Source organism: Camelus bactrianus, chromosome 31 (assembly GCF_048773025.1).
Source record: "Camelus bactrianus isolate YW-2024 breed Bactrian camel chromosome 31, ASM4877302v1, whole genome shotgun sequence".
Classification (NCBI taxonomy): Eukaryota; Metazoa; Chordata; class Mammalia; order Artiodactyla; family Camelidae; genus Camelus; species Camelus bactrianus.
In genome coordinates this window covers 16,536,562-16,549,741 of record NC_133569.1, presented here as the reverse complement: position 1 = coordinate 16,549,741, position 13,180 = coordinate 16,536,562, and the positions used below count along the sequence as shown (strand labels likewise).

The 13,180-nt window shown below is 42.9% G+C and overlaps 1 protein-coding gene across 1 annotated transcript in view; it reads right to left on the bottom strand.

Moving 5' to 3' along the window:
* INTS9 (integrator complex subunit 9) overlaps window positions 1–13,180 on the bottom strand; it is an 84,521-nt gene that overhangs the window by 37,225 nt on the left and 34,116 nt on the right. Inside the window, exons 3-6 of the mRNA XM_010967825.3 lie at window positions 12,060–12,120; window positions 8,833–8,895; window positions 5,011–5,150; window positions 2,761–2,847 (exon numbers count right to left, since the gene is read on the bottom strand). Of these exons, the coding sequence (XP_010966127.1) occupies window positions 2,761–2,847; window positions 5,011–5,150; window positions 8,833–8,895; window positions 12,060–12,120 (351 nt within the window). The remainder of the gene's footprint in view (window positions 1–2,760; window positions 2,848–5,010; window positions 5,151–8,832; window positions 8,896–12,059; window positions 12,121–13,180) is intronic.

The following is a 13,180-nucleotide window of genomic DNA, read 5'->3' as shown; positions in this document are numbered from 1 at the left end:
AGGGAAATACATACCAGATCTTGTAGTAGCTCACAGTGAAAAAAAATGTGACAATGAATATATGTATATTCATGTATAACTAAAAAATTGTGCTCTACACTGGAATTTGACACAACATTGTAAAATGACTATAACTCAATTAAAAAATGTTAAAAAAAATAGCTCTTCAAATTTTTCTACCACTTCTAACATTCAAGCTGAATTTATCTAAGATAAAAAGAGGACACAGTTTCTTTGCCTCTTTAATACCTCAGCATATTCTTTCCAATAATTAGACTCTTCTTTTTATCAGTAACTATGGTTTACCTCACACTCCAAAGCCAAATCAAAATACTTGACCAGGATCAGAAATACGGTCATGATATATGAATCCTCTATCAAGTTAGCTCTCAACAGTTCCTGATTTTTTGCCCAGCAGGTGGCGAGATAGCAAATTTAAGATTTCACGTCAACTAGCACCTTTTTTAGAAAGGGCGATTTCCTGAGTATCTTCGGAAATAACTTTCAGGCCCCCTCCCTTAGCCCTCTGCTCCTTCAAGCTCAATTTGCCCTCCTCCCTAATATACGATGGCACTCCCTTTGTTGGCCAGTTATTTTACAAAGAATGGGAAGCAAAAAGAACTGCCAAGGACTCTGCCCAAGGTCACAGAAAAAAAAGGCAAAATAAGGACTTGGACTTCCTAAGACTTGGCCCAGGGAGTCAGGAAACAGTGATCTCTGAACATCATTTCTAGTGTGCCAAGATTATTTGTGGCAGAATATTTAAGGGTATAAATTAAAAAGGAGGAAGTGAGGGAAGCCAAGGTGTGCGTGTCCCACAGGGAAAGAAAACAAAGTCCTCAGGTTTTTAAAGAGGGAGATGTAGAGAAATGGGTCGAACGTGGTCCAGTGGGCATATGGGGGAGAGGAAGGAAAGGGGAAGCGGTGTGCAACGGGCAGGAGGAGAGGAGCTGAGAGTAAGAACGCACAGTGCGGAGGGGAGGGGGCCCTGTACTAGGCGGGCAGCTGGGCAGGTCACGGAAACCATTCATGAGCACACAGACGACTCAGACATGTGCGTGTCCTGAAGGTGATTCCTGATCAGAAGCCGGACGGACACTAAATCCCCATCAAGGAAACAGAGACAAAAAGAAGATCCATAAAACACAGGAGAAAACGCACACAGTTAAACGTACTTGTCCCCTCCTCAAGTGAGAGGGGCTCACAGGCGGGTGAGAAAAGGCCTGCACGTGGCCCAGAGGTGGCCCAGCCCAGGGGTTAAGGGCACCGACTCTGCAACCAGCCTAGCCCAGCTGCCTGGGTTTGAATCCAAATCCTACCGCTCACTAGCTGGCTGACCCTAAGTAAGTTACTCAACCTTTCTGGGCCTGTTCTCTCTTCTGTAAAAATGATAATGTTAAAGAAGTAAATTAAATAAAACACTGAGAAGAGTGTTTGGCACAGAGCAAGTGCTATGTAAGTTAAATAGAGCAAGTAGCACGTATACAAAGGAGTGTGCAGAGGAGACTCCTGTGCTCAAACCCTGAAACAGTTACGGTATGAAAACAAAGCATCTTTTCCTAGCTACATACACAGATTCTTGTAGGAAGAACACCCACAAAAGTCAGACATTCTGAAATTTACGTAACCAGATGGCTACCCAAGCAGGATCTACAGGGATAGAGAACTCGGTGGCGAGGGAGCTGGAGAAGACTGGACTTGGGGAGCAATGCACACCACACACACTACCTAAGAATCCGCAGATGAGCTTGGACTCCGGGCTCCGGATGCCAGGCCGTCGGCCGGGCTGTGGTGCCGGGGGCTGAGGGCAGCAGCTGGGAGGGCTGGACCAGTGTGCTAAGACCCCTGGTGTCCTCCGCTGCCCATGTAACAGGAGGGCGGCAGACACAGAGCCGAGCTGCCTCCCCGCCTCCTCTACTGCATTTCCCCTCGCGTCGCCTCTTCACTCTCCTGCTGCCGCCTTAGTTCAGGCCTCCGCTCCCTCGGGTTGCCTGGGTTTCTGGATTGGCTCTGCCGCTGGACTTCCTGCCCCCACCTCTGCACTCCCATCATCCTCCACGCTGCTCCCAGGGTCAATCACCCTGAACAAACATGTGATCATGCCATTCTCCTCCTTTTCAGCTTCCCCTGACGGACTTCCCATTCTCAGTAATACAAAATTCAAACTTGACGCAGTAGATGCTCCGTTATCTTGCTCCAATGTCCCCGTGTAGTTTCATCTTTCACCTCTCTACTTAACCAGTTCTAATCCACCCTGAACTTCTCACTGTTCCCTGAATATCCTGTATCCTCTGATGCTGTGCCTGGACCCCACTTTATGACCTTTTCTGTCAGGAAAAGTCCTGTTCTTCCTCCAAGACCCACCTTAACTGTCCTCTCCTATGGAATGTCCCCCTCAGTTCCCTAAGCAGAGAAAGTTCTTCATGTTCTGAGTGCCCACCACAGCATGACCAAGCGTCTGGAACAATGCACGCCACCCAGGACTGTCATTTACCTGTCTAGGTGTCTGAGTTCCCATCAACCCCTTGGTGCCTCAAAGAGAGAGCCAACTGTTCTACTAATTTTTGAAAACTCCCAGACCCACTGTAGTACCTTGCATACCTCTCAAAATATATTGGTTGAATCAAACATAACCCTTCCATAAAATCGGGAAAAGAGACTTAGTTCTAACAGCTTAAGCAGAAGATGAGAAAACAACTGAGTCCGCTTTGCAGTGTCTACAGCTTTGCCGTCAAGGCGGGTAGACCGGCCTCCGCTCACCGCTGAGTGTCCTTGTTCTTCCACAAGGAGGCAGACTGCGCCTTGGGCACTCGTTCAATGAAGTTCACCAGCTCTTCCATGAGGAGCCTGAGTTTAAACAAAGAAGTAATGAACACTCAAGAAAGAATTTGAAAGACATGGCATGCTAACGCTGCAGCCAAGGGAGATGGGCTTGTCTGTGTTCCCCTCCCCAGTCACCTTTCTTTCTGTTGCATATAAACTGGGGCACAGTTTTACATTAAGCTGAACAAAACCCCAGCCTTCTCATTGAATTTCCACGTTAAAAATTCTGAATGTAAATGATTTAATTCGCGTTTAAAATAAGCCTGGAGTGTTTCTTGTCTCTACACGCTGAAACATATAAGCCTGTGGTTTCACCCTCACTCTTAAAATCTCTGCCTTTTTTTAATGTGATTAAAAATACAAAAGGAAAAAAGCTAAATGAGTATGAAGTACCGGATGCTGGTGGCAGCAAAAGTGGGAGTAGAGTTTTTTTTTTACTGACAATGTTATATATTAAGTGGACATTTTAAACTAGCAAAGTAAGTTTTCTTTTTTAAAAAATATTTTATTTATTTATTGGCTTTGTTTGTTTTGGGGAGGAAGTAGTTCGGTTTATTAATTTACTTATTTATTTTAACGGCGGTACTGGGGACTGAACCCAGGACCTTGTGCATGCTAGGCACTCACTCTACCTCTGAGCTATATACCCTATTTCCAAAATAAGTTTCCTTGATATGTTTTAGGAATTAACACAATTCCACATGGATGAATACTCTAAGGACTAATCCTAAAAATCTAACTCAAGGACCTGCAAAAGGACAGGCTCTGTAGATCACAAGATGGATTACCACAGGTTCACAACTGAGGGAATCTAAGAAATGCCTCTCTTGACCGGCTCAATGACCCACATGCTCTGAGGGACACATGAACAGAGCACTGCTAGGGTCCTGGATGGCTGGAGATTGACCAGAAAGCTAGAAATAGATTTTCAACATCTTGAATGTCCTATACAGTCCAGTACAGATGCTCCCCACTGACTTAAATCCTCTCCCAATAAACATATGGACATGGAAAGCCACAAATTTATTAGCATTTGAAAGCTGAACAACTTCATTTCACATCCATTTATTTTACTTATTCCTAATACTGCCACCTTCTTCCATCCTGAAGGAGCAGTACCAGCTCCAGCACTCTAAGAGCCGGGATCCAGGCTTATCACTGCTCTGGTTGTAGCTTTCAGAACAGTCTGGTATGTCCATCCTCACACTGCAAATATTTCGGACTAGAATCTAATATTTCCAGCTTTCTCTCTCATTGAAAATGCCCCATCACCTTGAGTGTTCTGCTTTCCTACAATGCTCTTCCTCAGATCCTTTGTGTTTTTCTGTGTATACTGCAGGTAATAGTACGGTTTGACACAAAAAAGGACATATTTTGTTTCATTTCTAGTAATTCCATCTTGTTGGAATTTAGTAAGACACTAGAACTCAAAGCTAAGCGTCTGTATCGACACTTGGATCCCATATTTTGGGTCCCGACAGTTTTTACTTTACACCATACTTGCTAGTTTGCTTCAACACAGTGCTATTTTTCTGGGGTAATTTTCTTCACATAATTTTTTTCTCACTAAATGATGCTACAGTTAGTTGAAACAACCAATCTGTACCATGGGGGCTTGGGAGGGGCAGAGGAAGAGACGGCGCAGCACTCTCCAGATCAAAGGCAGGCTCAAGGTTTTACTCCATAAAGTCCTGAGTTTCACTCTGTCAACAGTACAGACAACTTATCTAATTACTTTTCCTGTTTTCTACAAGCTGTCTCCATTCACAGTCTGCACTAAACCACAGAAGGGGGGAAATTCTGAAAGTGAAGTTGTAAAATTTCTTCTTCTTTTCTTAAATATGTGATGATCCTTTCTCCCCTGAAGCTCTCTGCATTGCACCTTGGTGGCATCTTACTGAAGGTACTTCCCCTAATTAGTATCATCTGCACAGAGGAGCTGACTCTGCCAACTCCTTCACGTTTTTCTAAGAAAGACTGAACGACTACTCTTCGCAGTGTCAATCTCTAAGCAACTCCAGGGAACATTTGTTTCACAGAGAGAGTTGTCTATTCAGGCCTGTTCTTTGAGTCGGCTGCTCAGAAGGAAATAACAATCCCTTCTGGCACAACAGTCTATTAAAACAGTCACCACTGCAGGAAGGAGCTCTCAGCCCCTGTCTGACGACACAGAACAAATGCTCTCACCTGCCGATCTGAACGGTGGGCTCCGTGGCGTACACCGTGCCCGTGAAGCCGGTGTGCTCCGTGATGTAGGGCAGAGCCATCATGCAGTGGTAGTTAGAGATGAGGATCACATCTACCGTAGACAGATCTATTAGCTCGGTCTGAAAAGAAAGGGGAGGGAATGATACATGTCTGTTCGGGGCACATAGATCGGCATGAAGTGCCTGAAAAATGATGCTTTCAGAATGCAGAGGAGTTGCTGTGGTACCCTGGCGTAATGATGCCTTTCCCACAACACTTCTCATTTTAGGATATTTCCTAATGTTGACGTTAAGCAGCAGGACACGGTGACTACTGATGAGCCTGTTCCCCAGGAGTGCTCTGATTTCACTAAAACAGAGTTCTGAGTTAGATATGCGAGGATAAATGATAACAGGATACTCCAGCAGCCGCTGCCTGGCAACTGGAACCAGGTAACGTGGTTCTACTTGTTCTTTTTTTTTTTTTTTAATTTTTTGGGGGTGGGGGCATAATTAGGTTTATTTATTTTTAGAGGAGGTACTGGGAATTGAACCCAGGACCTCATCCATGCTAAGCATGCACTCTATCACTGAGCTGTACCCTCCCCCGCTCTACCTGTCTTTTAAGGCTCAATTCTCTTCTTCCACTAAGCCTTCCCGATTTGTCCAGATGGAAGACACTGCTTCTTCCTCAGAACTGTCCAGGCACTTTATAATATCCCTCTTATGGCAGTTATTATTCTGCACAATGGCACCTCAAAATATCACAAGGTATTTTGGGGGGAGGGTATACCTCAAATAGTAGAGCACATGCTTAGCATGCTGAGGCCCCAGGTTCAATCCCCAGCACTTCCTCCAAAAATAAATAAATGAATAAACCTAATTACTTCCCCCCTCAAAATTAAAAAAAATTATTTTGTCTCTCAAAAATTAAATGTCTCTGAGCTCAAGAATCCTGTGTGACTCATCTGTGTCCCCTCCCAGCTGTGGCAGCCAGGACACAGCAGGCCGCGGTGCACTGCTATTGGAGGAATGTGTTGTTACACGCGGCGCCCTCTGCAGAGAAAAGTGAGGCGCTGTGGTTCAGAGACATCACCTCCGTCACTGAGTTTTCCCTCCCGCAAGTTACCCCGCAGGAACTGTACGGTGCAGCACAGACACCATGGGGGGAACTCACCGAGTGTTTTATTTAGAAGAACGGAGCACAGAGGTACTGTGTCCCGTACCTAGAGGAAGTAACAAAGATGTCTGTGCCATCTTTGCAAATGACAGAGACAGCGTGCCACTCTGGCTGTGGGTATTTGCTGGTTGAATGACTTTATGTGTAAAGAAAGTTAATTTAATAAAGTCGCCAAGGTGTAATCAGCCCGAGGACAGTATAGAGATTAGAGGTCGGAATCCCCTCACCGCCAGGGCAGCGGCAATCTGTGTGACTAAAACGTCTAATAACAATAATAGCCAATTGATGTCACCCTTAGCTCTGCATTGTGCACTGCACTTCCAAGATAACATCCTCGCATGACGAAGGGTCGTGGACTATTCTGCCGGTCCTATTCCCCACCACCTCTCTAGAACCATTTTTACAGAAATGAGAAAATTAAGACAGAGTAGCAGAGTGACAGGTCCAGAAAGGAACAAGGGGAGGCAAGTGAAGCTACAGTAAAGTTCAAAGCATCCCCACCTTCCTTCTACCTAGATAGAAACTAGGAATATTTGAAATTTCTCTTTAATATTTAAGAATCAGCCCACAGAGTCTAGAATGATAACAAATTTGGTGAGGACAGCTGGAAAAAAAAATATATATTCTGCATGTATAAACCTCAAGTGCATACCTAAAAATTTTCTTCTGAGAAGTAAATTTAACATCCAAACTATGTTTACAGATTCACATTTATATATTTACTTATATACTTTCACTCAATGAAATCCAATAGAGATTATTTTTAATTTTAAACTTTTTGTGTACAGACACTTGGGTTCTACAGAGCATGAGTTGTGTCAAAATAACCATAATTTATTGGCTGTTACTATACTGTCCTAGACATGAGACACAGTCTACGGGACGGACTCTGGGGGAACACAGATACAAAGACAGGTAAGGTAGTTGCACTAGATTACAAATTCCATGAGAACTGGGATGTTAGTCCTGCCTGGCTCACCCGCCAGTCAGCCAAGACTGGACTGTGTTGTTAGCCCTTCTCTCCTGATTCTGCATCCCCTATTTGATCCTGGTCATGCAATGCCCTGGTTTACCTTGAAACAGTGACTATTACTAACTTGTCAGACACCACAAGTTAAAATGCAAGTGGAAACAATTTATATAGCTCTAGAACCCTACATATATTAGCGATGCTTCAGGTTGGCAAAGATGAACTGTGAATTGTCTAATTTCAACGTTTAGCACTCTATGGTGCAAGTCAGAAAGTCATCGGAACACCAAGCAACGAATCCTACACTGTTGGCCATAAGCTGAAGGCTGCAGCAGTGAGTGTCACAGGCAGTAAACTGAAAATAAATGTAGCAATTGGGAGCAGGAATCTTTGAACAGATGGGGGAGCTGCCCCACCAACTACTAAATGACAAGTGAAGGTGACAAAAAGATTTTATTAGCAGTTTGGGGGAGCTCAGGATTTCGGTAACTGTCTACTTTCACCCTTGTTCTTCCTACGTTACCTCAAACTTTCTCCCTCATCTGTCAACTTTAATTACCATGTCCTTCTTTGTTTTTCTTCCTCTCTTTCGCTCTGGTATCCTGCAAGGGCACATAGACATATGTCAAAGAGAGAAAAAAGTTTATCTCAAGGGTATCAAAGGAAGTTGGAGAAACAGAAAGAGAGAGAGGAAGAAAGGACAAAAATAAGGGACCTGGCACTCCCAGTTTCTTTTCTCTCTGGCACTGAATTGTGAACATATTTTCAACAGGCACTGAAATCCCTTGCGCGCATGGGAAGAACAGAATGGTAGCTTCTTATTGATTTCCTCAGGAACCCCGGACTGGCTATTCACTGGCTCTCCTACACGTCATCTGTGTGCTGAGAACTCCATCTAGGCCACTTTGGGGATTAGGCTTGTCAGTTGAGATTAGTCTCCTTTAAAACTAATGGAGGCTGACCTTTGTTTCCTTAAAAACAATGAAACTGGACCCAAACACTTACAACAGGTCTCACTGTGATAATGATATGTAAGTGACAGATATCCATCACTCAGGTCAGAATCCATGAATTTCAAGCGATAGTCCATATGGTATTTCAAGTCAGCAAGAATTTTTATAGCTTACTGCATTGAATAATGCAGTATTCATTATTCAGCCAATTCCCAATTTCCCACGACTAGGAAAAGTATGGCTAACCCAGGACAGGCATTATCCAGGTGGCCCTCTGTATCCATGGATGTGAAACATGCAGATATGAAGGGCCGACTTTACTCATTTTATATAAGGGACTTGAGCATCCGGGGATTTTGTATCCATGGGGGCTCATGGAACCAATCCCCTGCAGATACCGAGGGATGACTGTAATCACAAAACTAAAAGGCTTGAGTTATTCCTTCACTTTGCTCAAAACTATGCCCAAGGTATGAGTGTCAGTGGGGATTATGGAAAGAGCTAGGAATAGGAAGAAGAGAGTGACTTCAGTGATTTACAGACAATATAAAAAGCTCCGAAATCATCATATTTTAGCTGTACAATTAAAAGTACCTGGAATAACAGATTCATTTCAATTTGAAAATCGGAAGCTAAGCCCCTTAAAATTATTTCTTGGCTTCAATTTGAGAGATGATGAGGTATGCTTTGTGTCCACAGTAAAATTCACTTTACTCTTACCTCTGGTAGGCAGAATTCGGGCACAGAATCCACAAATACATGACCAGAGCACTCCTTTAGCTCCTAAAAGACATGAAAACATTCTAGGAAGAGATATCTGATACAGCACCAAAGAAATTTCATCCCCAAACCAAATTTTCCACGAAGTATCTACTATCTCCAACTGCTCGAGTTCCTTAGAGTTTCGGGGCAGGAAGGCTAAATATTTATTCAGGATAGAAAAAATGCTGGTAGGTGGCTGACTCAGACTTGAATGCACATTTCCTGATGCCTCTTTGAGGAAGCCATGTGTGGACACACGCTGCTTCCGTAACTCAGGATCCAGTGCTTCCCAAGTACGTCACACAGACCACGCCAGCAGTATCAGAATGAGCTAGGGACACTGATGCAAGCAGATTCCTGGGCCCCAACTCAGACCTAAGGGATCCGAAACTCTAAGGGTGAGGCCAGGGAACCTGTATTTATAACAAGCACCTCCAGTGATTCTGTTCCGCAATTAGGTTAGGAGCCCTGGCCTCAGACAAATCACTTAGAGCCCCTTTCTCCTCCTGCCAAAGGTTGCGGGGCAAGTAAGGAGAAAAATGCAGAGTAGCGGGTAGGAGTTAAACCACCACCACCATATTCCAAAGGGAAAACGGTGTACTTATAAAGAAAGAGAAATAATGCAATGGCCCCCTCCATGACCCACGGTATTTACTATGCCGGTCTCAGTTTGGATTCTTTTCACAAGCAGACCCTGAGCAAAGGGCGTGTGCAAGCTTATAAGTGAGGTGCTAAACAAACACCAGGAGGAAGGGCAAGTACAAAGGGGAGAAAAAGTGGCCGATAATGGATGTTACTGAGCTACATACCACTGTGGGCAAGAGGGACTCACTCCCACGGGGAAACTCTGAGAAATGGTACCATATATACACCTTGGAGTTATTCCACCCAGGGGCAAAGGACCTGGAGTATTTACACAGCAAATCCTGCATTTGGAGCAGCTTCAGGAAAAAGCTGTTAGGCAAAGCCATACAGGAATTGGCAGCTGGAATTATGACGGAGGACACTGAAGAGACAGAGGGGCCACCAACAATTCCCCCAGGAGGCCACTCGAGTTGCTGTCTTCCCTTGATGACACTTTATACTGAAATCTATGCAGGAGTTTTGCTCCAAAGTTAAAGCTATCTATGACTCTGTAACAAAACCAGGAAAAGACAGAATTCAGTTGACAGTCTGCTCTTTCCAGAAAGAGAAAAATACTGTGAAATTTTTGCTCCAGCGTGTTTTCATTAGTCACTGAACATGAATTTCTATATATTCATATTTATGTATCTGTATTTATACATCAGAGTCTGAATAATTTGACTCTCAATCTCTATTTGAAAAATGGGGTGTTAACTTGTGTTATTTTCCTTTTGATTTTACAAGTCTCATATCAGGACCTGGATTAGAATATTTCCTCCCCTCGTTTTCCACTGGAAACTCTGGTTGCTCTCCTTATACAACTACCATTTAACCAGTGAGAGGCTGAGCCAAAAACAGACTGAAAACCATTCTTAATTACAACGTACCTGCCAGCTAAAAACAAATGAGCAATTACGTTTAATGGAAGAAGACTCCCAACTCCCTTAGGATGAAGTTAAAAATGCTTAAAGACAAATCCTGGGGAATTTCAAAGCTCTGCCTGGTCTTAAATTGGCTACATAATCTTCTTCCCCTTACTGCTGCCTATCAGGGTGCGTCCACCTTAGGTGACAAAGCTGCATCCTTCCTGGCCCGGAGCAGTGTATTTGCCATTCCACGCACCTACAATGTCACTGTATTTTATTCACCGCTCCCTCCTAATGAAATGCTACCACATACACATGCAAGTCATTTCACTCACAATGCACGGGTAATGGGATGCTTCTGAGCCTTTCTCCTGGAACAATGATTTACAGCCCGCAGGAGAGTCAGGCTGAAATCAGGTGCACAGATTCTTGAATGTCACATAATTTTACAGTTAGTTATGAGGGAAATCTGGCTTCAAATCATGCATCTGGCTTCCACTTTACGTTGGGGTGTAGGAACGGGAATTAATTCTGTAAAAAGGGTATCTCTTTATTTAACAATATCTATTATAAGAAGGAAATGCCCTATTCAGATGAATCATTTTAAGGACCTTTACACTTAGGCAGCCTTTCAACTGTGAAACTTGGGAGAGGAAGAATGATTTAGAGGTCTAAGAATGGCATGGGTATGCTTTACAGTTTTTAATCTTCCTTTACCTCTGACACTTTTTCAGTAGAAAATTTTGACTAGATTACAGTTTTAACTTTTTTGTGTGTGTCTTTGGTCTTTCGTATATGAGTTAGCTGCCTAAAAACTGATCAGAGGAAGGAATTACTGGGAAGATACTCCAATGTCAAAAATTTAATAGTCCTGAAAAGAGAAAAAGTAATTTGAGTCATTTCCTACTTTAGGCCTAGTTAGTGATCAAAGTCATACTAGGACCCCAAATCCTAGATTCCTAGAACTGTGTTCTTTCCCCACAACCTATAAGAGTGCCCATTCTAGGCTACCAGGAAAGACTGGAACAGGGTCACAGGTCATAGTCTGGACAGCCCTTTGTTCACATGTACCTAAAAACATGTCTCCCTCCTGCTCCCTCAAGAACACACTACCCGGAAGTTAAACACCCGGCTTCTCAGTCTATTCTCCACGTGGTCACCAAAGTGGTCTGATCAGAAGATGACACTGCTCTCCTTTCATCACCCGAAGAATAAGACCCCAATTTTTTTTTTTACAAAGCCCTATCTGATTTGACCCCTGACAGAAGCAGTTTAAAACTCATAATGCTTGAGGGTTTTAAAGTTATTAAAAAAAAAGTTTACTCCTTACAGGTGGAGAGTCAGTACAGCTTCAAAATGAAATGAGCTGGATGGAATTCTCTAACAAGCATCACCTTTGAAACTCACTCCAGTTCTAAAAATAATAGTTTTCTTTTTGTGGTGATAAAATGTATTTGCAGCAGAAGTTCTTAGATTTTACATATGAGAAATGGGATCTGTATCTGAACACTGAGATTCCCTAAAAGGCTCTTAAAAACAATAATCACCAAGTTCTAAAGACTACATGGGTCATGGGCTTTTTCAGGGAGAAGACACAGGGGTAAAAATGAGCCCATGAGTCACACTGCTGCAGGGTGGTTCCGCTGTGACAAGATGGCTTTCACTGGGCATAGATACACTTTAGCTAATCATTACCTTGTCCAAGAAGGCATTTCCATCCTTGAGGGACCAGCCAGGAAGATTAGACAGCCTGGGACTGCAAAACAAAAGATTAAATTATCCTAAATAGATTATAATCCTCAGTGATTTCATGGTGACTGTACTGGCTCCATAAAATGAAAAACAGTTTGAAATTACTGGCAGCAATGTTCACCCAAATTACTAATCAAAAAGATGAAAAATAACCACGTGGCATCAAGCTGAAGAATTATGTGGCAATGGAACACTAAAAAGCTAAACAGTTTTGTGCTAAACTAGGAAAATTAAAAGAATGCTACGCAGAATAATAAAGAGGAAAAAAAAGAAAGATGAGACACCAGAGCATCATACAGTTTCCCAATTACTGACCCGACTTCACCTTGCTTGTGTTTGACAACAAGCCTGCGGGGAAGGCTGAATGGGACCATCCTACTGCGGATGAAAAAACAGACTCAGTGGGTCAGGTGCTCTGACAGCCAGAATTCACCACCAATAAAAATATCTGCATTCTGGTCAAGTCCACATTCTGGAGCCACTGCTTATAAATGGATTGGTCACTTGTCACCTGCGGCTTGAGTTACCAACTCTGGAAAATGAAGCTAGTTTTCCGTTACAAAATCACACCATTTCTAAGTGAATACTTTGTAGAAGGTGAGGTTAATTGCATGTATTTATTACATTAAAAAAAAAAAATCTGAATCAGAAATCACTCACTCTGGTAATAACTGTGTGTTAGTAGCTGACGAGAAGTATACTGGAGGCTTTTCGAAAATGCAAATAACTCAGGAGAAAAAAATGCTAGTAAATGGAAAAACTTAATGACCAAGGGGATATGTGGAGAAAAGCTCACAAGGAGTGTAAGCTGGATGGCAAAAGGATTCCAGTACTTTACCGCATTAGTCTGTGAAGCAAAAATTAAGGGCAAAGTATACGGGCGTGGGACTAAAAGGCGCTATTATCAGAAACCAAATTCATGTATAGTCTTTCATCCTTGTGCCAAAATAATTTTATCAAATTCTGACTTCATAATTAGGTGATAGGTATGAGAGTAAAATTAAAACATAAATATGTGAATACTTGTCAATCTTCTAGGAAAGATTAAAAACCTGAATAAAATA